Genomic DNA, 24892 nt, shown 5'->3' on the forward strand with positions numbered 1-24892 from the left:
GCTTGCTGTGCAACTGCAACTTTCACTATGAGACTTCTCTTTGCTATCATCCTGGTGCTCTCACGTGCTGGATCTGATTTCATGGCTTAATTTGTCTCCTGTTCCTTGGTTAACTTGTTTGCTGGAGAACATCCTCCAACAGCTTTCTAAGAAAAGATTAATGGGAGGAAATTGTTTTTAGTTTTAAAATGTCTTTATTCTGTCCTTACGACTAATTTGGCAATCACTGATGCTCTTTCTATTCTTCTGTGTTCTTTAGTCTCTCTGTGCTTCATCTTGGATAGTTTCTACTGCTATGGCTTCAAATTCACTAATCTTTTCTTTGGCAGAGTCTAATTTAATGTTACTGCCATCCAGTGTATTTTTTCATCTTAGATATTGCAATTTTCGCTTCTAGAAGTTCAATCTGAGTCTTTTATATTTTCTGTTTCTGTTCAACACGTTCAGTCTTTCCTCTAGCTTCTTGAACATATGGAACAGTGAGAATAACTGTTTTAATGTCCTTGTCTGCTAATTCTAACATTTCTGTCAATTTCAGGTCAATTTTGATGAACTGATTACCTTACTATCAGTCATGTATTCCCACTTCTTTGTAAACTGATAATCTTTGGATGCCGGACACTGTGAATTTTACCTTGTTGGGTGCTAGATATTTTTGTATTCCTATAAATATTCTTGTGATTTGTTCTGGAATGCAGTTACTTGGAAACAGTTTGATCCTTTCAGTTCTTGCTTTTATAAATTGTTAGGAGGGTCCAGAGCAGTGCTCAGACAAGGGCTGATAATTCCCCACAGGAGACAAAACCCTCCTGAGGACTCTATCCAATGCCCCCTGTGAATTATGCATTTTTCGAGTCAAACTGGTGGGAACAGGTACTATTCCCAGCTCTGAGCATGCATCAGGCACTGTTCTGGAATACTTTCAGATATTTTTTTCTTCCTCCACTTTCAGTAGTTACATCACACATGAACACATAGATCAACAGTCTGTTGAATACTTGGGATGTGGGGGTGGGGAGAAAGAGGAATCTTGGCAGATCTTGGGAGTTCTGTTTTGGAGCAAATATTTCCTCTTTAGTACTCCAGCCGTCTTGGTCTCACCAGACTCTCAGCTCCATCTACTCAGCTCAGGAAGTGCATTGGGATCTACCTGGGTACCCCCTTCCTGTGCCATGGCCTGGAAATTTTCTCAAAGTACAGCTGACCCTTGAATGAGGGGGTTTGGGGAACTGACCCTCTGTGCAGTCGAAAATCCATGGATTCAACCAACTGTGGATCGTGTAGTATTATAGTATTTACTACTGAAAAAAATCTGCATATAAGTGGACCTATGCAGTTCAAACTCCTGTTGTTTAAGGGTCAACTGTAGTAAGCTAGGACATTCATGGGGCTCACCTTGTTTATTTCTCTCTCTCAAGGGAATCACTATTCCTCATTGCCTGATGTCTAGTGTCTTGAAAACCATTGCCTCACATGTTTTGTTTAATGTTTGTTTGTTTGTTTTGGTTGGGGAAGGAGAGAAATCAAGCTTCTGTTGTCTTATTGCATAAGACTTATTTTTTCTGCTTTTTATGATATTCTTTAATCATCAGTGTTCAAAAAAGGCATAGATAGATTTAAGGTTTTTCTACTCTCATTGAGGCTTGCTAAAAGCTTTTCTTTTTATCACTGGAAATGTTTACTTTTTTTTTTTTTTAATTTCCTCCCTTCTGATATCTCTGCTCTATTTTTCTAGAACTCCTACTTAATGGCTATCAAACCTCATGGATAAGTTCTCTATGACTGTTAAGTTTTTTCTCGTATTTTCTACCTCTTTTATTTCTAAACTTTTATATTTTGAGATTTTCCTAACTTTACCTCCCAACTTCTCTGTTAATTTTATCAATTATCATTTTCCAGAGGTCATATTTTCCTTATATTCATTTATCACAAAATAACACTTATTCTAATAAGTCACCAAATCTTACATTTCTCCGGGCATCCTAAGGAGAGTTTTGTATCTTAACTTTTCCTCTATATCATAAATCATCTTTGGCCTTAATCAATCAGAGTTTTAAAAGAATCTTGATCTTTTTCTTTCGAATTACAGGTATTTAATCAAATGTGTGGTGAACTTTCACTGCCTGTTTATATTTTCAAATGAAAAGGCTGATTGGAAGCTTTCTGCTCTCAGCAGAGCTTGTCAACTACCAGGAAGTTTTATAGGGAGAGTAGACAGGCAGGAGGCAGTTATTATAGGATCTCTACTCCCTCATATTCTAAGTGTGAAAGTGTAGATAGAGAGCTTTACCCTCAGCCATCAAAAGCTACACTACCCAATGAGTTCTCTTTGTTTTTTCAGTTTCTATAGAGAAACCCCACCCATCCACTCACCTTGTTCCTTGTTTTTCCTAGTGGGTGGCAGTTGGTAAATTTCTGGTTGTTTATCACTCGGGAGGTGGGGAGGACGACACAGACTACTACATAACCTTCAATTAATTCATTTTTGATATCACCAATTTCCACTCTCTATCCTCCATTTTATCACCTTCTTCCTCACTGACTTAACCTATTTGGCTCCTTCCTCTGTACTGTGGAACAGGTTTACAAGTGTGTCAACTGATTAGATTTTTGAGGTACTGAATTTGATTTCTATTTTTAAAATTTATTTATTTACATTGAAGTATAGTTGATGTGCAAAATCATGTAAGTTACAAGTGTACAATATAGTGATTCACAATTTTTAAAGCTTATACTGCATTTACAGTTATTATAAAATATTGGCTATATTCCCTGTGCTGTACAATATATCCTTGTAGCTTATTTTATACATAATAGTTTGTACCTCTTATTCCCCTACCCCTAATATTGCTCCTCCCCACTGGTAACAACTAGTTAGTTCTTTATATCTGTGAGTCTATTTCTTTTTCATTTTATTCACTAGTTTGTTGTATTTTTTAGATTCCACATAAAATGATATCATATTTGTCTTTCTCTGACTTATTTCACTTAGCATAATACCATCCAAATCCATCCATGTTGTTGCAAATGGCAAGTTTTCATTCTTTTTTTATGGCTGAGCAGTATTCCATTGTATATATTATATACACCATATCTTCTTTATCCATTCATCTACTGATGGACACTTAGGTTGCTTCCATATATTGACAACTGTAAATAATGTTGCTGTGAACACTGGGGTGCATGTATCTTTTTGAGTTAGAGTTTTGGGGGTTTTTTTCGAATGTATACCCAGGAGTGGAATTGCTGGGATATAAGATAGTTATATTTTTAGTTTTTTGAGGAACCTCCATACTGTTTTCCACAGTGGCTCTACCAATTTACATTTCCACCAACGGTGTATGATGGGTTCCCTTTTCTCCACATCCTCACCAACATTTATTTGTGTTCTTTTCGATGACAGTCATTCTGACAAATGTGAGGTGATATCTCATTGTGGTTTTGAGTTGCATCTCCCTGATGATAGCGATGTTGAGCATCTTTTCACATGCCTGTTGGCCATCTGTATGTCTTCTTTGGAGAAATGTCTGTTTAGGACTTCTGCCCATTTTTTGATTGGGTTGTTTGTTTTTTGGATGTGGAGTTGTATGAGCTTTTTATATATTCTGGATATTAATTCTTATCAGTTGTATCATTTGCAAATATCTTCTCCCATTCGCTAGGTTTTCATTTTGTTGATGGTTTCCTTTACTGTGCAAAAGCTTTTAAGTTTAATTAGGTCTGACTTGTTTATTTTTAATTTATTTTATTTGCTGTTACTTCCTTTGCATTAGGAGGCAGATCCAAAAAACTATTGCTACAATTTATGTCAGAGTGTTCTGCCTAGGTTTTCCTCTAGGGGTTTTATGGTTTCCAGCCTTACACTTAGGTCTTTAATCCACTTTGAGTTTATTTTTGTATACGGTGTTAGACAATGTTCTAATTTCATTCTTTTACATGTAGCTGTCTAGTTTTCCCAGCACCACTTATTGGAGACTGTCTTCTTTCCATTGTATATTCTTGCCTCTTTTGATGTAGATTAATTGCCCATAAGTGCGTGGGTTTACTGCTGGGCTCTCTATTCTGTTCCATTGATCTATGTGTCTGTGTTCCAGTACCATACTGCTGTTATTACTGCAGCTTTGTAGTACAGTCTGAAGTCAGGGACTGTGATTCCTCCAGCTCTGTTCTTCTTTCTCAAGACTGTTTTGGCTCTTTGGGGTCTACTGTGTTTCCATACAAATTTTAAAATTATTTGCTCTAGTTCCGTGAAAAATGCCATTGGTATTTTGATAGGGATTGAACCGAATCCGTAGATTGCCTAGGGTAGTATGGTCATTTTAACAATATTACTTCTTCCAATCCAAGACCACGGTGTATATATCTTTCCATTTGGGTCATCTTTAATTTCTTTCATCAGTGTCATACAGTTTTCTGAGAATAGGTCTTTTACCTCTTTAGGTAGATTTATTCCTAGGTATTTTATTCTTTTTGATGCAATGGTAGATGGGATTGTTTCCTTAATTTCTCTTTGTGATAGTTCATTGTTAGTGTACAGAAATGCAACAGATTTCTGTATATTAATTTTGTAACCTGCAACTTCACCAAATTCATTGATGAGCTCTAGCAGTTTTCTGGTAGTGTCTTTAGGATTTTCTATGTATAGTATTATGTCATCCACAAACAGTGAAAGCTTTACTTCTTCCTTTCCAATTTGGATTCCTTTTTTGTCATAAATGGCCTTTATTATGTTGAGGTATGCTCCCTCTATGCCCACTTTTTGGAGGGTTTTTAATCATAAACGGATATTGAATTTTGCCTTTTCTGCATCTGTTGAGATGATCATATGGTTTTTAGTCTTCAACTTGTTAATGTGATGTATCACACTGATTGATTTGCAGATACTGAAAATTTCCATTGATAGATCCCACTTGATCATGATGTATGATCCTTTTAATGTGCTGTTGGATTCAGTTGATGATTTTGTTGACGATTTTTGCATCTATGTTCATCAGTGATACTGGCCTGTTATTTTCTTTTTTTATGATATCTTAGTCTGGTTTTGGTATCAGGTGATGTTGGCCTCATAGAATGATTTTGGAAGTGTTCCTTCTCTGCAATTTTCTGGAATAGTTTCAGAAGGACAGGTGTTAATTCTTCTCTAAATGTTTGGTAGAACTCACCTGTAAAGCCATCTGGTCCTGGGCTACTGTTTTCTGGGAGTGTTTTTGTTTTGTTTTGTTTTTTGTTTGTTTTTGATTCAATTTTAGTAGTGGTAATTGGTCTGTTCATATTTTTTATTTCTTCCTGGTTCAGTCTTGGGAGATTGTACCTTTTTAAGAATTGGTCCATTTCTTCTAGTTTGTCCATTTTATTGATGTATAGTTGCTCGTAGTGGTCTCTTATGATCCTTTGTATTCCTGTGGTGTCGGCTGTAACTTCTTCTTTTTCATTTCTGGTATTATTGATTTGGGCCCTCTCCCTTTTTTCTTGATGAGTCTGGCTATAGACTCATCAATTTTATCTTTTCAAAGAACCAGCTTTTAGTTTCATCTATCTTTTCTATTTTAAAAAAGAATCTCTATTTCATTTATTTCTGCCATCTTTATGACTTTTTTCCTTCCACTAACGTTGGGTTTTGTTTGTTCTTCTTTCTCTAGCTCCTTTAGGTGTAAGGTTAGGTTGTTTATTTGAGATTTTTCTTGTTTCCTGAGGTAAGCTTGTATCGCTACAAACTTCCCCCTTAGAACTGCTTTTGCTGTGTCCCATAGGTCTTGGATCATCATGTTTTCATTTTCATTTGTCTCTAGGCAATTTTTTATTTCCTTTTTGATTTCTTCAGTGATCCATTCATTGTTTAGTAGCATATTGTTAACGCTCCATGTGTTTTGTGGTTTTTGCAGTTTTTTTCCTTGTAGTTGGTTTCTAGTCAGTGTTGTGGTTGGAAAAGATGCTTGATATGATTTCAATTTTCTTAAATTTACCAAGGCTTGTTTTGTGGCCTAGTATGTGACCTATCCTGGAGAATGTTCCATGGGCACTTGAAAAGAATGTGTATCCTGCTGCTTTTGGATGGAATGCTCTATATCAATTAAGTCTATTTGGTCTAATGTGTCATTTAAGGCCAGTGCTTCCTTATTGATTTTCTGTCTGGATGATCTGTCCATTGATGTAAGCGGGGTGTTAAAGTCCTCTGCTATTATTGTGTTACTGTTGATTTCTCCCTTTATGTCCATTAATATTTGCTTTATTTAGGTGCTCCTATGTTGGGTGCGTATATAATTGTTATATCTTCTCCTTGGATTGACTCCTTGATTATTATGTAGTGTCCTTCTTCGTCTCTTATAACAGCCTTTATTTTAGGGTCTATTTTGTCTGATATAAGTATTGCTACCCTGGCTTTCTGTTAATTTCCATTTGCATGGAATACCTTTATCCATCCCCTCACTTTCAGTCTGTGTGTGTCTTTAGACCTGAAGTGAAGCCTCTTGTAGGCAGCATATATAAAGGTCTTGTTTTTGTATCCATTCAGCTACTCTGTGTCTTCTGATTGGAGCAGTCAGTCCATTTACATTTAAGGTAATTATTGATATGTATGTTCTTACTGCCATTTTGTTAATTGTTTTGGGATTGCATTTGTAGGTCTTTTTTCCCCTTTTTCTTCTTTTGTTCTCTTGTGACTTGGTGACTATCTTTAGTGTTATGTTTGGATTTTTCTTTTTTGTGTATATGCATTACAGACTTTTAGTTTGTGGTTACCATGAGGTTTTTATATAGCAATCTATTTACATACTTGATTGTTTTAAGTTGTTGATCTCTTAATTTCAAATGCATTTTAACAATCCCACAGTTTGTACTCTCCTCCCCTCACTATGACTGTTTTTGGTATCTGTTGGGAAAATTAATAAAGTAGTCTTGTTCAGGCTTCAGATGCAGAAGCAGGCCTCTGACTGACCCGTGACCCAGCCTGGACTGCACGCTTGCTTGCACACCTAACAATTGCTGCTAGCAAGGCAAGTAGCACTCACAATAAGAAAGGGAGGGCTTCCCTGGTGGCGCAGTGGTTGAGAATCTGCCTGCCAATGCAGGGGACACGGGTTCGAGCCCTGGTCTGGGAAGATCCCACATGCTGCGGAACAACTGGGCCCGTAAGCCACAATTACTGAGCCTGCGCTCCGCAACAAGAGGTTGTGACAGTGAGAGGCCCGTGCACTGCGATGAAGAGTGGCCCCTGCTTGCCGCAACTAAAGAAAGCCCTTGCACAGAAACGAAGACCCAACACACCCAAAAATAAATAAATAAATAAATAAATAAATTTAAAGTACGTGCCGAAAAAACCAAGAATTAAAAAAAAAAAAGAAAAGAAAGGGAGTGGGTCTTGGAATTTCTTGAGCCCTGGGACCTGGCCAGTCCCCTGGGGTCTGGAAAATCTTGTGACCCACGTGGTGAAACAAACAGCATTGCTAAAGTAAATCCAGAGCTGCATTTTGGCACGCAAACTGATATCAGTTTGTGGCCTGGAATTACAAATGGAAGCCCCTGGAACTCTGATCTGAAGTCTCACCCATGGGATGGATGCACCGCCCGGGACCTTTCCCAACTGGAGCTCCAGACTGCTGTTCCTCAGGACTTCCCAGCTGCTGTTTGGATCTGGAAGTAGGTGTCGGCCCAATTCTGTGACGTATATATACCGTGTTATGTTTCTCTAATATTCTTATTCCTTTCCTTCTAATGATTGTATATTAAAATTAAGCTAAGTCATCTTTCATTAAAGGATTAAAGCTGTTTATTTGTGTGAAACAAGTGGTAATTTTGCCAGCGAATCCAACAAACCTTAAAACTGAAAGCAGGCTTTCGGCAAAACAACATCACATTTTACATCTAATTCTTCTGTGTATCCCTTAAGTGCTTATTGTGTATATTTGTGGATATTGTGGATTTTACTACTTTTGTCTTTTCAGCTTTCTACTAGGTTTGTGCATGGATGATTTCCTATCTTTACTGTATGTTTTCCTTTACTGATGAGCTTTTTCATTTCATAATTTTCATGCTTCTAGTTGTGGCCTTTTCTTTTTCACCTAGAGAAGTTCTTTAACATTGGTTGTAAAGCTGGTTTGGTGGTGAACTCTTTTAGCTTTTGCTTGTCTATAAAGCGTTTGCTCTCACCAACAAATATGCATGAGAGCCTTACTGAGTAGTGTATTTGTGCTTGTAGGTTTTTCCCTTTTGTCACTTTAAATTTATCATGGCACTCCCTTCTGGCCTGCAGAGTTTCTGCTGAAAAATCAGCTCACAGCTTTATGGGAGTTCCCTTGTATGTTATTTGTTCCTTTTGTCTTGCCACTTTTAATATTCTCTCTTTAATTTTTGCCATTTTAATTATACTGTGTCTTGGTGTGTTCCTCTTTGGGTTAATCCCGTATGGGACTCTGCATTTCCTGGATGTGGATAACTGTAACCTATTCCAGGTTAGGGAAGTTTTCAGCTATTATGTCTTCAAGTATGTTCTTAGCACCTTTCTCTCTCTCTTCTCCTTCTAAGACCCCTATAATGCAAATATTAGTGCGCTTGATGTTGTCCCAGAGGTCTCTTAAACTGTCTTCATTTCATTCTTTTTTCTGTTCAGCATCAGTGATTTCCACTACTTTGTCTTCAGCTCGCTGATTCATTCTTCTGTATCACTTAATATACTGATGATTCCTCCTAATGTATTTTTCATTTCCGTTATTGTATTCTTCATCTCTGGCTGTTCTTTATATTTTCTAACTCTTTGTTAAAAACTTCTAATTTCTCGCTCTGTGCATCCATCCTTCACCCACATTCTTTTTTTGTTTTTAATTTAATTTTTTTTTTGGCTGTGTTGGGTCGTTGCCGCGCGCGGGCTTTCTTTAGTTGTGGCGAGTGGGGGCTACTCTTCATTGCGGTGCGCAGGCTTCTCATTGTGGTGGCTTCTCTTGTTGAGGAGCACGGGCTCTAGGTGTGCGGGCTTCAGCAGTTGTGGCATGCGGGCTTCAGTAGTTGTGGCTCGCGGGCTCTAGAGCACAGGCTCAGTAGTTGTGGCCCACGGGCTTAGATGCTCCACGGCATGTGGGATCATCCTGGACCAGGGATCAAACCCGTGTCCCCTGCGTTGGCAGGATGATTCTTTACCACTGAGCCACCAGGGAAGCCCCACCCACATTCTTTGATCATCTTTATGATCATTACCCTGCACTCTTCCTTGGGAAGATTGTCTTTTTCACTTCACTTAATTCATCTTCTGGGGTTTTATCTTATTCCTTTGACTGGAACATGTTCCTCTGTCACCTCATTTTGCCTAAGTTGCTGTTTGTATTTTTATTTATCTGGTAGGTTAATTATGTTTCCCAACTTTGGAGAAGTGGTCTTCTGTAGGAGACATCCTATGCATCCCGGCAGTGCACTCCCCTCGTCACCCAAGCTATATGCTCTAGGGGTTCTCCCATGAGGGCTGTGTGGGTCCTTCTTTTGTAGAGGGCTATTTGGGTGATGTGGTAGGCTTTGTTGGCGCCTGGTCCAGTTGGTTGCCAGGCCCTGCCTTGTGCAGAGGCTGCCGGCTGCTGGTTGGTGGGGCTGGAAAACCTCAGGGAGCCCCAGAACTAGTGCTGGCTCACTGGTAGGTAGAGTCAGGGTCCAGAAGACTCCAGGGTTGTTGCCTGTCCACTGATGGGTGAAGCCAGGTCCTGGAGTTAGTACCAGACTACTGGCAGGCAGACCTGGGTCCTGGAGTCTGGTTTCTAGGCCTAGGGATCCCAGATGCAGACAGATCACTGGTGTGTGTGTGTCGGGGGGGGGGTCCTGACACAGTTGGGTTTGGGGTCCAGGGTGTCCTGAAGCTTGTATTTGGCTGCTAGTGGGCAGGGGGCCGGGGCCAAAGTGGTCTCAGGGCAGGGTCTGGCCTGCTTTGGGCAGGCTGGATTCACAGGCTGTGGGAGTCTGGTTTTCTTGCAGCTGGTGTCTGCCCCTTGGTTGGTGAGACTGGTCCAAAGGCCGCAGCAGGCTTCCTGGAGGGCAGGGCTGGGGCCCAGAGGATTCTGGGACTGGTGCCTTCCCACTGGTAGGTGGAGCTGGGTCCTGAGCCTCTGGTGGGCAGGGCCATGTCTAGAGGCGGCTGTGGGTTCAGGAAGTCTTCAGGCAGCCTGCCTGCTGATGGATGGGGCTGTTCCCCTGCCTAATTTGGCTTGAGGCATCCCAGCACTGGCCCCTACAGGCTACTACTGAAGCCAGGTCTTGGTGCTAATGAGCCAGAGGGAGGATTCCACAATGGCGACCACTAGCATCAGTGTCCACGTGATAGAAGGGAGCTCCCAAGGAATGGCTGCCATCAGCGTCTATGTCCCCAGGGTGAGCTGCAGTTGCCTCTTGCCTCTCTGGGAGACTCCCCAAGACCAGCAGGTAAGTCTGGCCCGGGGTCCTATCAAATTACTGCTTTCGCCCTGAGTCCCAGGGCATGTGATATTTTGTGCACGCCCTTTAAGAATGAAGTCTCTGTTTCCCCCAGTCCTGTGGGACTCCTGATATTAAGCCCTGCTGGCCTTAAAAGTCAAATGTTCTGGGAGCTCATCTTCCCAGTGCAGGGCCCCCAGGCTGGGGAGCCCGATGTGGGGCTCAGAACTCTCACTGCTGTGGGAGAACCTCTGCAATGTAATTATCCTCCAGTTGTGGGTCACCCACCTGGGGGAAAAGGACCTGACTATGTCGCAAGTCCGCCCTTCCTACCTGTCTTGTTGTGGTTTGTTCCTTATGTCTTTAGTTGTAGAAGGTCTTTTCTGGTAGGTTGTGGTCTTTTTTCATCGATGGTTGTTCTGCAAATAATTCTGATTTTGGTGTGCTTGTGAGAGGAGGTGGGCTCAGGATCTTTCTACTCTGCCGTTTGGCCAATCTCCCTGATTTCTATTTTGAAATTCAAATCTTAATTCTACTAATGAATTTTGAGACTTATAACAATATTTCCTCATGTCATCCATCTCCCTTTTTAATTCTGCTTGCTCTACCTACCATATCTCATTTCTCTTTTTACAAACTGCATTCTTAAAAAGTACAAAGAGATATTTTTCTCAATTTTTATTTTATTTCCTGGAGAAAATATTTTTTAAAAGCATGCTGATCTATCCTTGCATCTAATATGCTATGGTCTCTTTCTTACCTTTTGAATTTTTTCATAGGGTTTATCCCACCTTTCAGTACAAAAATCTTATGTTTGTCCATAAAAAGGTGAATGAATGTTTACTCTGTAATTATTCTCATTATTCAGAGGATTATTTTAGAATCCTCCCCTTGGGGAGCTGGCTAATGTAAATTTACATTACCAGATCATACAGTTCCAGCAGCTGGAGAGTAAGAAGAAGGAAGTTGGAGACAGGGAAAGCCCTAGAAGAGGAACTTCCCTGTACTGCTTCCAGGAAGAAAAAGTTCCCTATATCCATAACTTAGTTTGGCTCAGCCTAAGTACCAAGTAAATGCTGTGTGGGTCTGGCTTCCTTTCTCATGCTGGCACCTACCACATCAGGGATAAAAACATCCTCTGAATTAAGGATTTTCTTCTGGGTATGAGCATACAGTAAAAAAGTTTAAAAAATTAAGTTGTAAGTATCTGTAGTTCTCCTCCTAGCTTTCAAAGGAGGCAAGAACTTTTCTGGCTCAGGCAGTTATCAGGCCTTTAATATGTGAATCAGAGAGAAGTACAGTATAATGGCAGAGCTGATCAGTAGGCCTAACTGCTCCATACCTTAAACGACCAGGAAGGACAGGGTAAGGAAGAGAAGTGAGGTCAAGGGAAATGAGATGGAGACGAAAGGAAAGTATCTGAGAGAATGAAAATTAGTGGCTACAGAGAAGGGCAGGATCTGAAGAAAGGGATCTGGAGAGAAGACTTATAGTAATAACTCTTAAAATATGATGTGTGCTGTTTCCTCCTCACTGCCCATCCCATCCCCTAAAAACACCACCCTACAGGAAAAATCTACATTACCTGGATTTGACTTCATGGTGTGATGCACTTTAAGGCAGAAGCCAGAGGCCTGCCCCATTTGAGCTGCATGAATTGTACAGCCTCCTAGTGCACTGCTTTCTAACGCTAATCTAGTGGCAGCCCAGGGGTTAGGAGCACAGGCTTTGAAGCCAGACTCTCTTGACTGGGCCCTAGCCCTGCCACTCACAGGCTACTAGCTCTGTGACTTTGGGAAATTCATTTAAACTTCCCATAAAATAGGGATGGTAATAGTACCTACTTCAGAGGATTATTGTAAGAATTAAAGTTAATTCATGCAAAATGCTTAGAACAGTGCCTGGAGTATACGAGGCAGTAAAAATGCCTAGTTTATACAATTAATTAAAAATAAACATTACCATTATCACTAAAAATTTTAAGCTTCCTCTCTACCTCCTGTGGCTTGCCTCCTTTCAAGTCCCTCTTCTTCTAAATTAGAGAGCATTAGATGCTACCAGGGGCAGCTCCCACAGCCTTGTTGATGTTCTGCTATCTGTGGTCAATGTGAGAAAACTGGTTTGGAGCAAGAAAAGTAGGGCTGATGTGGTGTGTGTCTCTTCATCCCTACAGCCCATGTTCCTCTACATTACAGGGTTTGTCAGGTGAGCCTCCAAACATTTCTTAGGGACACTGCTACTTCTCAGAAGGGGGTAGGAATTAGCCCTGGGCCTTGCTTCCAAAGGTCCCACTTACTTCTATCCCTAAGAGTATGTCCCCATTTCTAGCATGTCAATGTTCCTTCTCCCTGGTTTCCTGTACTGGGGGCAGGTCATTTCATTGGGGATCCTATGGAGGCATGTGGATACCAGGTCATCCGCCCTAATATGTACCCTGGGTGATCCCCTCTCCCAGTCTCATTCATTAATTCACTTAACAAATATTTACTGGTCATCTTCTAGATGCAAAGAATACTGAAATAAAAGATACTGTTCTTACCACAAAAGCTAATCCTTTTATTCCTCTAGTACACAGTACTTATACAAAATTCTCATTGCTCCTTTCATTGCTCTTGAACAGTTAAATTATACGAACTTCTGAGCTACAAACAACAAGAATGCTTTTGTTCTCAAGGAGCTTCTAATCCAGAGACCAGGGGTGGGTGAATGAGTGAGTGGGTGTGACAAATGTGGGTGACATAGGAAGATAAAAGCTATAAGAGGAGTCAGCCTAGGGTGCTACAGTGAACTTAGAATGGGGAAAGAAGAGGAAGGAGGACAGAGAGGAACTCCAAGAATAAAGGGCACAGGAGCTCAGTTTGGGAACTAGCCTTAAATAGCAACTATTTTCCATTTCAAGTCTTTTAACTTGCTCCATGCCCTTTGCAGTCACTGCCAGCTTTTCAGAGTGTTATAATGAACACCCACATTGTGGGCCTTCATAAAAACAGCCCAGTGGTAGACAAAAACCAGGCACACTGTTTTTCATACATACCTCGTATTTCATGGTAAAAAATCCATCCCCTCCAATGCCCTCAAGCGCAAAGGCCTGTACAATTGGCCATTTCTCCACTACAAACATATCAAATATCTGCAAGTGACCTAGAGGAATCAAGTACAACATGTATCAAATACCGTCCTGGATACAGCAGTCTAAACCTGATCTAATGTGGTCATTAGACATCATTTCTCACAAGTTCACCACAGCCTCATCAAGCAAAATAAAACTGAACCAGATACACAAACAAGTTACAAAAATTCAGATTTCTCTACAGTATTTTTTCACATTCTGGTTTCCTAAGTAAGTAAATAAGTAAATAAATAAATAAATAGTGGCCTACTACATCTGACTTGTATCACTAACAGACCAAAACTTGGCTCCTTTCCCTTAAGAAACACAGCTAACCAACTTCCTCAAGGGAAAATTACCAAATCAAAATTTTTCTTTTCCTATAACAACAAGCTTCAATGTGCAAAGTTTTTTTTTTTATAAATAAGATACAAGCACTGCTAAGCTTGTTGATTTTTTCCCTCTGTTTTCACACTTTTTTTTTTCGGCCATGCCGTGTTGGCATGTGGGATCTTAGTTCCCAGACCAGGGATCGAACCCGTGCCCCCTGCACTGGAAGCACAGAGTCTTAACCACTGGACCACCGGGGAAGTCCCCTACACATTATTTTTGAGTCTCACTGCCAGCATATTTTTAACAGCTACCCAAATTACTATTTCTTATTAGCAAGAGGCCCCACATCTACACTTCAAGTATAATAAGTGGTATAGCATAGATGGCAACTGTGGTAAATCCTTTATCAGTTCTTCTGACTGCTGCTGGTAGCATGCTGTGTTGCTGCAGAAACTTCAGTTATGAACACAAGCTTGCATAGGAAAGTTCCCAAATTTCATTCTGCTTGATCCTCTCTGCCTTTAGTGAAAACAGATCAACAGGTTTCCCAGCTGAATGCCTCCACTGAAAGGAGAAGTAAGGACATTCGATTCACACACCATCCCAGCAAGGTTCTAAAATGGCTGACTGTCAGATACGCACCTTGGGAGCTGTAAGGAATGCCAATTCTACTACAGTCTCGAACCATGTCTACAAAACTGGCAATTTTAAATTCTTCTGCAGCTTCCTCATCTTCATACTAAAGAAGGACATAGAAAGGAAACAGGCTCTCATGAGACATCATACAAAATCCCATATTTTCTGTGCATTTTTATTAGTTGTCCCAAATGTCCCTAGAGGGTTTTTTGGTTTGCTTTTGTTTTGTTTTGTTTTTCTTGGCCGCATTGCGTGGCTTGCAGGATCTTAGTTCCCTGACCAGGGACTGAACCCACTTCCTCGGCAGTAAAAGCACAGAGTCCTGGAACGCTAGGGAATTCCCATCAAGAGGGTATTTTTAAAGGCAAGTTTTAGTGTTTGCTGGTCAGAAACATGTCAATCCCTTACCTTACACCACACACAAAAATCAACTCAAAATGGATCAGAGACCTAAATGCAAGAGATAAAACTTGTCCTCAAAAGTCCCCCAAATGCTCATATGGAAAGAAGGGTTCTGGACCTACATTGGGTCACAATTTCCACGAAATCCTAAATCTCAAGTCCCAATTTGATTTCTAGCCAAATCTTTGAAAAGGGTCTAAAGGGAAATAGAAACAAATACCAAGAAATCCAAACATTGAAATGTCACAGAGCTTATCAAATTCTCCTGGGGCAGTTCCTAGGCCCGAGAGAATGGACCCAGGCCGGGGATAAAGAAGCAGGGCAGGAAGGCAGGTTCACAAGTCCACTATTAGGTCCCAATTTTAATAGTCCTTTTTGTCTCTTTCAGGCATATAATTTATTGCTAGGGTAGCCTCATAATGAAATATGAAAAGTTCCACTAAAACAAATAACCTTTTTTGTGTAACCACATTTCACGAATTTTTTTTTTTTTTGGGGGGGGCCGTGTCGCGCAGAATGTGGGATCTTAGTTCCACAACCAGGGATCAAACCCATGCCCCCTGCAGCGGAAGCTTGGAGTCCTAACCACTGGACCACCAGGGAACTCCCCAATTTGATTTCTTTAAGGACCTCCTGTTCCCATTCTATCAATACATTTTCCTGAACGAATATCCTTAGAGTGTCTCTAAGCGCCTATTTTATCGTTTCTCCTCACCTCATTTTCAGTCATGCAGTGGAAATGCAGATTTCTCCAATGTGCCACATAGGGTAAAAGATAGCGATAATTTATAGGATTACAGTACAGGTGGACACTATCTGATTTAATCAATATAATCACATCTGTAAGAAAAACAAAATTAAAACACAAGATTGTCAAAAGCATTTCCTTTAGACATCTTCTGCCCACATAATCAGTAAAACCATTAAAACGACAGAAACAATGTAACAAAACTCTAAACTGAAAATTCTTTAATTAGGCAACGTGCTTCAAAGTGACTGTAGAACACTCAAGTGTGGACAGCAAGCATTTCCTCATCCCCATGCTATGCTTCCACTACTGTGGCCCTCTGGTTATGGTAGAATAAGTCAAAAGAACAGCCTTCAGGGTGTTTCACAAAGTTCAACACAGCAAAATTTGTTGTACCAAACTCAACTGTGTACTTTGCTGTGGAGATAGATAGTAAATGGAAACTCTACAGGTAAAAGCCACTGAGGCAGGAAGACAGCACCAAATATGGCCAGTGACTGGTTCTCCTGCAGACATCAGTCTATAAAGCTCTTGGCTGCTGGCTCATCTGGCTCAAGGCAAATCGTGGGCCCGAGGATACCCCTTTCCTTGCAACCTGGGAAGGGTTATTGTATACAGATGTAAACTCTGTACACAGGAAAGGCTGGGAGGAAGAAAGTAGAGGCAAGTGATCAGCAGCTCACAGATTTAGGGAATAATCATTGATGTTGGTGGGTCAGATAAATAAAGCAATCCCAAAGGTGCAAATAAAACCAAGTAAACTAACAAACAAGCCATGGAACGGGGCAGGAATATTAAAACAGTTTGAACACTGAGAAAGAAAGCAGTCACACTTCCAGAAGAAAAGCAGAGGCTCCATTCTACGGCTCCTCAGAAACCAGAGTCATTAGGCCTCTTTCTAACAAGATGACACTAGGGAAGGGGCTAGAGGAGATGGCTGGAAGTGAGAGAGGAGCGTGGGGGCAGGAAGCAACTGATGCAGCAGGCTTAGGGCAATGCCAACACAGTAACACAGTGTGACAGACCATAATCTACAAAAACATAAGCCCAGTGAATACTGATCTCAGCTGACTGCACAGCTGGGTGGCCTCATGAAATAAAGCTCCATGATGGTGGCCTTTTAAGCCACTCTGAGCTCCACACCTGGTCAGACCCTAGGTGTTCTAGGCAACACAGTATGGAGCAGGCTCTTCACTGCTGACTCTCAGCTAAGTCTGGAGTTAAAAGGTAGCAAGGGATGAGAAAGAAGCCCCGTCTCATTCTGCTGGGAGACCCACCCTGAATCACCTGTAGGTCACCTGCTCAATAGTGAGAGTTTGATGTCACTGAGGGCTTCCTGTATACACTGTACTCTATACCAATGTGTAACATACTGCAAAGAATTAGGATCCAGTAAAAGAAATAATGCAACAGCTACTAAACCTAATGAAGCATGCTAAGGATCTCACAAGACTGACGTCATCACTACAAATAAATTTTAACAGAGTACACAGTCAGGTAAAAGAAAGCATAAGAGCACGTAAACTATTTTAAAAGTTTCTTTTTAAAATAAATCCTTCATGTTTGCCTCTTTTTCTCTCAGATAATTAGGGATTGTAATGTAGAAGATAAATCTGGTGAACTCAGTTTTCCAGCTACTTGGATTTAAAAATGAATTTATTAATTTGGAAGAAAACGCTTACTTTATAAGCACGCATTGTGCTAGGTGACAGGATAAAGAAAGACAAAGATAAGCAAAAAGGAGCACCTTTGAGGATTTAAACTACTTCCTTAATTTCAGTACTGCAATGTCCTTAGCAACCTTGACTGCAGTGAAATGTGTGGTTGGTACAAGTATCTGCCTTTTTGTAACTGTCTAAATGAGCTGCCAAGATGAATTCTTTCCAAACCAGTGTATGTTTTACAGTGTAAGAAAGCATTTTTTAAAATCAAAATCTGAAACTAAATTTGAATTGAAAAAAAATTAACAGAAGGAATAATTTCACCCTGTTTTCTGCACTTCCTAATAAAAAGAAAATCTTTCACCAATCTATAAGGATAGATACTATTAAGGACTTTACTACAGAAGAATTTTCACATACACTAGGCCAGGGTTCTTCACCTTCAGCACTACTGACAGTTTAGACCAGATCATTCTTTGTTGTGGGGAGCTGTCCTGTGTATGCATTGTAGGATGTTTAGTAGCATCTCTGGCCTCTATCCACTCTGCCCAGTTGTGACAATCAAAAGTGTCTTCAGATATTGCCAAATGTCCCCTGGGGGATAAAACTGCCCCCAGTTGAGAATCACTGTATTAGATCCACAGCAAGATTATTTCAACATCAGATGTTTGCTTTCACGCGTCCCCCAGCTGCTTCACAAGAGCTGTCTCTCATCCATTTTGATTTGTCTATTCCTGTGTCTCCTGATCCACCTGGCAGACAAGTCATAATGCTAAGTATGTGATATCAGAGATAGCTCCTGGGCATCACCCCATAGCAGCATGAACACAGGGTGAGTGTCTCAAGAGCCGAGGAAAGGGGAATGTAAGCAGAAAGTCTGCATTGTAGTCAGAGGCATCGTCATAAATTACAGCTCACAGCAAACAATTCCCAAAGACAGAGCAGGACAAAGAGGCTTTGTTCCTAAGCTGAAGATCCACATGAAGTCCTCCTTGCAGGAGTAGCCTGCAGGCTTATCCCTGACTCACAGCTGAAAGTGCTTTCATAGGACAACGGCACATAATGTGAACCTCCCAGCATGTAGAGGCAATGGAAAATTCAGAGGAAAACTAGTACCTTGCCAAGAAGATATAAAGCCAAACACTGATGTTTACTTTTTTCCTCTAAAACCTATTTATCTAGTAAACATACTCTGAAAACTACTTGTCACTAGTCTCTTATAATCCAGCAGGTAACCGACAGAGCATATTACTTAACGTATCAGCAAAGAAGAAATGTCGCTTTTCATTAATAAAAAAAGCAAAAATTTACTGGATCTTCAGGCTATTTTAAATTTGATCATATTTTTCCATAAAAAGGCCATGAAATAAGAATCCAAAGTACTAAATCACTTACTCCTCTCTCACACAGAGTTCACCAATATATACTTACCATCTAGAACTTCTTCAGAAAACCCTGTTTTCTCAAAATCACTGGTATTCTGATTGTACAAACCAAACAGAAGATAATTTGCCAGCTCTCTGCAGCCTTCATTGTACCTGCTATCGATTCCTGCAAGGCAAAAAAGGCTCTGATCAGCTGTACTGTACTACGGGGAGCATATGAGTCCCAACAGTTTGCCCCTGCTCAGCAAAACCCTAATGGTTAAGTTAAAGGCAGCACCTCAGACCAGTTTTGTGCCAGAAGCCAAACTAAACAACTCAAAGAAGCAGGCCTCAGCATCAAGTACTCTTACATGGATTCAAGATCTATATAGTTGAGACAGTCAAACATCACAGAACATAGAAGCTGTTAATTTAATCAAAAGCAATTCTTGAGGATAGAAGGAACCAGAAAATATAGTCCAAGTCCTGCCATAGTTGGCTAAAATTTTTTAATACTTTCAGTTAGAATAGGAATAGGCATCAGAAAAGTATTCTCTTCTCAAAGAGACCTTTACCAAAACACGTGGAATTAAATAAAGGAGGATTAAGGTGGTTTGAAAAGAACTCAAAGAAGTAAAAAGAGGACAAGTGAATGAAACCGCAGACATCCATCATTTCACAAATATTTATCAGGCCCAAGGCCTAGCACTCTGCTGGGTGCTGAAGCATGTAGTAAACATGCCTACAAATGGTCTTACAGTCTAGTAGGGCTGGGTCAGAGACTAATAAAAAGGAAATTAAATACTGCCTTCACAACTGCCTTTCAATGCCACAGGCACATATACTACCTGGTTCCTGGATATCTGTGAAGGCCCAGAGCTATGACTCTGGGCAAGAGGGACATGTCAAGGGCAGGAGGCAGCTGGCTACGTGAGGCTAAGAGGAAGGGGTTGGGGCAGAAGAAGCTCCAAGAATGGAAATATGGCTGGAGCCTGGGAAACAGGACTGCCAGTTGTTATTCAGACCAGTGAAAAGTAATGGGCATTCAGACCAGAGGGGCTTAGGGACCACCTGTGGTAGGGGACTTCAAATATGGGAAGATTACTTTCTCAGCTAGATCAGAGCAGCACAGCCCTCTTTTATGCCATTCAACACTTTAGTGAAGAAAGATGAAAAAGAATCAAAAGCAGAAATGACCTGGCCTACATAAGGCCTGAAGTAGAAAGGGCTACAGAGTTAAAAATAACCAGTGGACTGGGCAGCATGTCCTCTGCTAAGGATTCCAGCTACATAAACTGCCACAAAAAATGCTAACATTAAAAAGACTGACCATGTAAAATTAAAGGCAAAAGATACTATATGTAACCACCATACTCTAGTTAATAAAGTTGTTTCCCATGGGGGAATTTTGGACTACAAATCTGATACTGCTAAATATGCATACTGGAATTAAACAAGTAAATGGATGGTAGACAGTAGGTGCCAAGTTTCTCACTGGTGGAGTGGAAGTTTACAGATAAGCAAGAGAAGGAAGCTAGAATGATCCATGTAGTAATGGGTTAGAGCTAGAAGCACTAATATGAATTCATGTTTAGCTTAATACAGTAGAGACAGTTACATAACATATACAGATGTATATATATACACCACTTAAGGTACACACATATATTTCCTTACTTTGTCAGCTGAGAGGGCCTAAAAGCAATGACATCCCAGTAGCAAAGAGCATACCCAGTCCCCAGATCTTGGTTTCTAATACCTTTCTCCAATAAAAGAAATCAGGGCTCCTTAGAGAAATGGCTGATTCTAGGACTGAAGCAGGTAATATACAAAATAAGACTGGAGCATCTTATAGTGTCAGAAAGTACAGAAGTACTAAACAAACTATAACTTTTATGGTGACATATCAAAGGGAGGGATGTAGGAACCAACTGAAAGAGCCCCAAACAGCCAAAGCTGGAACAATTTGAAGTAGTAGTAGATTATAACCTAAGGTATAAATGAAGTAGTACTGGATTTTAACTCAAAGTATAAAATAAATCTCCATGAAGACATACAAACAAACGATTGAATAAATAAATAAATGGGGGAGAAGAGACAAATATCCCATGCAGAAGAATTTCAAATAATTTATGTAGACACTACCCTCCTCAAGGCAATGGAGCATAATCCCGACTCCTTAAGTGTGGGCTCATAGTGACTTCCTTCCAAAGAGGACAATATGGAAGGAGGGGTGGGGAGAGTACTTTACAATGCAGAACCTGACAAATATTATCTTAGCCAAGTGATCAAAGTCAATATAAACAGTGAAAAGTCTTGTTGTTAGTATGTATCCTTGATATCGTGTGATGAAAATGGCATGTTACTTCATTGGTCTTGCACTCCAAAATCCATAACCCCAGTCTAAGCATGAGAAAAACATAAGAAAAATCCCAAAAGAGGGATTTCACATATGTCAAAACTTATCACATCGTACACTTTAAATATGTGCAGTTTACTATACATGAATTATACCACCATAAAGCTGTTTTTAAAAAAAGGTTAGCAGAAATTCAGTGAGAACATCTCCTACACCATAATAACTAAATGAAAAATGCCAAAGTGGAGGGAGTTGAGCCAGAGTTGCTCAGAAGGATACTGTTGAGGCTAGAAGGCTAGATTAAACCAACCAACCAACCATGAGATGCTATGATAACCCTAATTACCCAAAAAAGCAGAATTCACTAAACCCCAGAAGCTGTTTAAAAACATACAAGTGCCTCACTGATTTCTTGCTTCACGTTCACATACAGCTGTTTCACATTCAGCTGTCCTGAAGGTTTTTTTTTTTTTTTTGGCCGCACCACGCAGCATGTGGGACCCTAGTTCCCTGACTAGGGATGGAACCCACGGCCCCTGCATCAGAAGCACATAGTCTTAACCACTGGACCGCCAGGGAAGTCCCTGTCCTGAAGGTTTATTAAGTTTTTACCTCAATCTTCACACCCAACTTCAAACATCAATTTCTGCAACATTTGTGTTTTCATTAAAAAAATATATATATATGTATATATATATATATATATATATATATGGTCTCGTGATATTCTTATAAGTTGACCTTTTCCTCAATCCTTTAGTATTCTATATTCAAGTAGCCCACATGATCAATTTTATGCTGCCTATTTTTACTAGGTTGAGCCTTAACTAACAGAAATAATAGCATAAGTCCAGTAACAAACAGGTGATTTTATTCATAAGTAAATTCATGGCAAAGACAGCCCCCACACCCTTGATGGCTGCAGCTGGAAAGAGAATCCAGTGAGTGTTGTTTCAGCATTTGACTGGAATTCTAGGCCCACCATAAACTATGTCTCTTGGCTAAGTGAGTGATGAAGCCAAGATTCAAACCCAAAACCTGCCTGGCTCCAGAGTGCACGTTTTTAATCACTCTGCCCACTGCCTATCGTAAGTTTAAATGCAAGTGCTATTAAGTGAAAAAATAAAATTATGCATAGACTATCTGAGGAAGGACAAACAAGAAAGTGGTTCGCTTCTGGGAAGGAAATTGGGTGGTTGACAGACAAACAACCTGAGCTAAGCAAGTTTTATGACTCAATACTGTGAATGTAAATGAAAGTGAGATAAAGAAGGAGATTGACCTGACATAGAAAAAGCTCCAAGATATACTTATCAAGTGAAAAATTTTCAGTTAGATTAACAACAATATACATAAAATGTTCCCTTTTGTGTTAAAAAAAAAATACGGTTGATATTATCTCTGGGGAGTGGGACTGGGAAACTGGGATGATTAGAAAATTTTGTTCATTATTATTTGTGTAATGTCTTAATTTTTAAATTATATGATGTATTTTCATAATAAAAACAGTGTTAAAGAACAAATAAATGCCCAATTCTGCCACTCTATGGCCCTGAGCAAGTCTGTTTGATCTCCCAGAGTCTCAGTTTCCTCCTCTGTAAAAAAGGGACAACACTGCTTCTTGTAAGGTTGCTGTGAGGAGAAATGAGATAACATGTACAAAGTGCCTGCTCTGTGGTACAGGCCCCCTATCTCACTGATATCTCACCTGACCTCATTAAAACAGCAACAGATCTCAGGGGAACAAAAGCTGGGAGAAGAATACTAACTCACAGCTTATCTCACAGTGATGATACTATTATTATATCTTCCTGTGAACAGAAGCCAAGTTGCCCCAGCCCTGAGTCCCACCTTGTTAAAAGCACTGACCTAGGATGCAGAGGATCCCGTCGGGTTGAGACTTGCTGCTCTGGGTCAGGATGCTCTGAACCTGGCGGAGTCGACTGCAGCTGCAATAAGAACAGAAATCAGCTTCCTGAGTGCCAGCACATGAAGGCATGAAGAAGAGAACGACTGCTAGGGATGGAAACTGGTCCTTGTCTGACTTTGGTATCAGAATCATAACAAGAAATTAGGGAGTATTCTTTTTTTTTCTATTTTTTGGAAGAGATTATGCAGAAGTGGTCTGAAGACTAAGTCTGAACTGCTGATTATAAACCGATGGTCAGTGGCTCTCTGGCTCAACAAAGGATGGAGCCAAAGGCCCTCTCATGATGAATGTTGGACAGGATTAGAACTGAGCAGCTGACCAGAAGGACTTCCAATGACTTCTCAATTTTGAAGTTTAATCAAGGAAGAGTTTCTACACTTATCTGTCCTAACTGTGGTCATCATTGGTCTGTTAAAAACAAACCAAAAAACAAACAGATAAAAACCAAAAACTGGCCTAAGGACCTAAAGGAAGCTCTGATGTATCATCATCAGAGAGTGTCAGTAGATGGTACTTGGTCCCATTTCTGTGCAGATCTCTGATTCCATTGGTTTTAGGCATATGCCCTTCCTCCCAAACAAAGCATAAGAAGAGACACGACCAGACATTAATATCACTTCTAAGGACCCCATGCTTTCCATATCAATCCCTCCTCCTTCCCAGAAGTCCGAGAGAGAGCTGGTCACTTTCCTGCTTGAGACTGATCTTTCCACAGGGTCTGTCCACATCACCTTCAGGTCCAAGATCTGTCTCCAGTATTCATTCCCTAACACTCCTATATTAATTTTTTTCCCCTACAGTAAACATATTCCCAGCCCTACCATATCATTATTATCTAAGATCCTCCACAAACCAACTACAGTAACTGTTCCATCCATAACAATCAGATTTCATCCTCACCACTCTGTTCCGGTACACTGCTCTACACTCACCCAAGCAATAGTATTTCCAGTCAAACAACACCACTTCCCTTCCTTGGATTCTCTTTCCCCCCCTGGATTCTTTCTGATGTCCCCATACCCCAAGTCCTTGACTTAGTGGTCATTATCACTGTCTTCCCTCAAGATGTTCACAGTCTTCCACCTAATACCAAAACCAAAGATAGCACCAAAAAATAGAAACCTACAGATCAATATCTACCATGAATATAGATATAAAAATCCTCAATAAAATATTAGCAAATAGAATTCAAAAACATACAAAACGAATTGTACATCATGACCAAGAGGGATGCAAGGCTGTTTCACTACTGGTAAATCAATAAATATAATCCATCAGGCTAAAGAAGAAAAAAAATCACACAACCATATAATTGATGCAGAAAAATCATCTAACAGAATTCAACACCCATTCATAATAAAAACACTTAGAAAACCAGAAATAGAGTTTCCTCAACTTGATAAAGAACATCTACAAAAAACCTCCAAAGCAAAGTTTGGAATATACTTAACGGTGAAAGACTAAATGAGGAACAAGAAAAAGATGTCTGCTCTCATTACTCCGATTCAACATAATACTGGAAGTTCTAGCCAATGCGATAAGGCAAAAAAAAAAAAAAGGAAATAAAAGGCATAAACATAGAAAAGGAAGACATAAAACCATCGCTATATGCAGATGACATAATGACCTATGCAGGGAATCTCACAGAATCTACAAAAAAAAAAAATCTGAGAACTAATAAGTGAATTCAACAAAGTCACAAGCTCAACATATAAAAACCAACTGTATAAATGAACACACAGAAACCAAAATTAAAAATACAGTATCAGGCTTTCCTGGTGGCACAGTGGTTGAGAATCTGCCTGCCAATGCAGGGGACACGGGTTCGAGCCCTGGTCTGGGAAGATCCCACATGCCACGGAGCAACTGGGCCCGTGAGCCACAATTACTGAGCCTGCGCGTCTGGAGCCTGTGCTCCGCAACAAGAGAGGCCGCGAATGGTGAGAGGCCCGCGCACCGCGATGAAG

At 40.3% G+C, this 24892-nt stretch overlaps 1 protein-coding gene across 3 annotated transcripts in view; it reads right to left on the reverse strand.

Moving 5' to 3' along the window:
- C15H20orf194 (chromosome 15 C20orf194 homolog) overlaps positions 1 to 24892 on the reverse strand; it is a 147407-nt gene that overhangs the window by 100422 nt on the left and 22093 nt on the right. For all 3 annotated transcript variants that reach the window (XM_036826165.1, XM_036826166.1, XM_036826164.1), the window contains exons 2-6: positions 22865 to 22944; positions 18704 to 18823; positions 15579 to 15703; positions 14468 to 14564; positions 13418 to 13524 (exon numbers count right to left, since the gene is read on the reverse strand). In XM_036826165.1, coding sequence (XP_036682060.1) covers positions 13418 to 13524; positions 14468 to 14564; positions 15579 to 15703; positions 18704 to 18823; positions 22865 to 22944 — 529 coding nt within the window. The remainder of the gene's footprint in view (positions 1 to 13417; positions 13525 to 14467; positions 14565 to 15578; positions 15704 to 18703; positions 18824 to 22864; positions 22945 to 24892) is intronic.

Source organism: Balaenoptera musculus, chromosome 15, assembly GCF_009873245.2.
Source record: "Balaenoptera musculus isolate JJ_BM4_2016_0621 chromosome 15, mBalMus1.pri.v3, whole genome shotgun sequence".
NCBI classification, from domain to species: domain Eukaryota; kingdom Metazoa; phylum Chordata; class Mammalia; order Artiodactyla; family Balaenopteridae; genus Balaenoptera; species Balaenoptera musculus.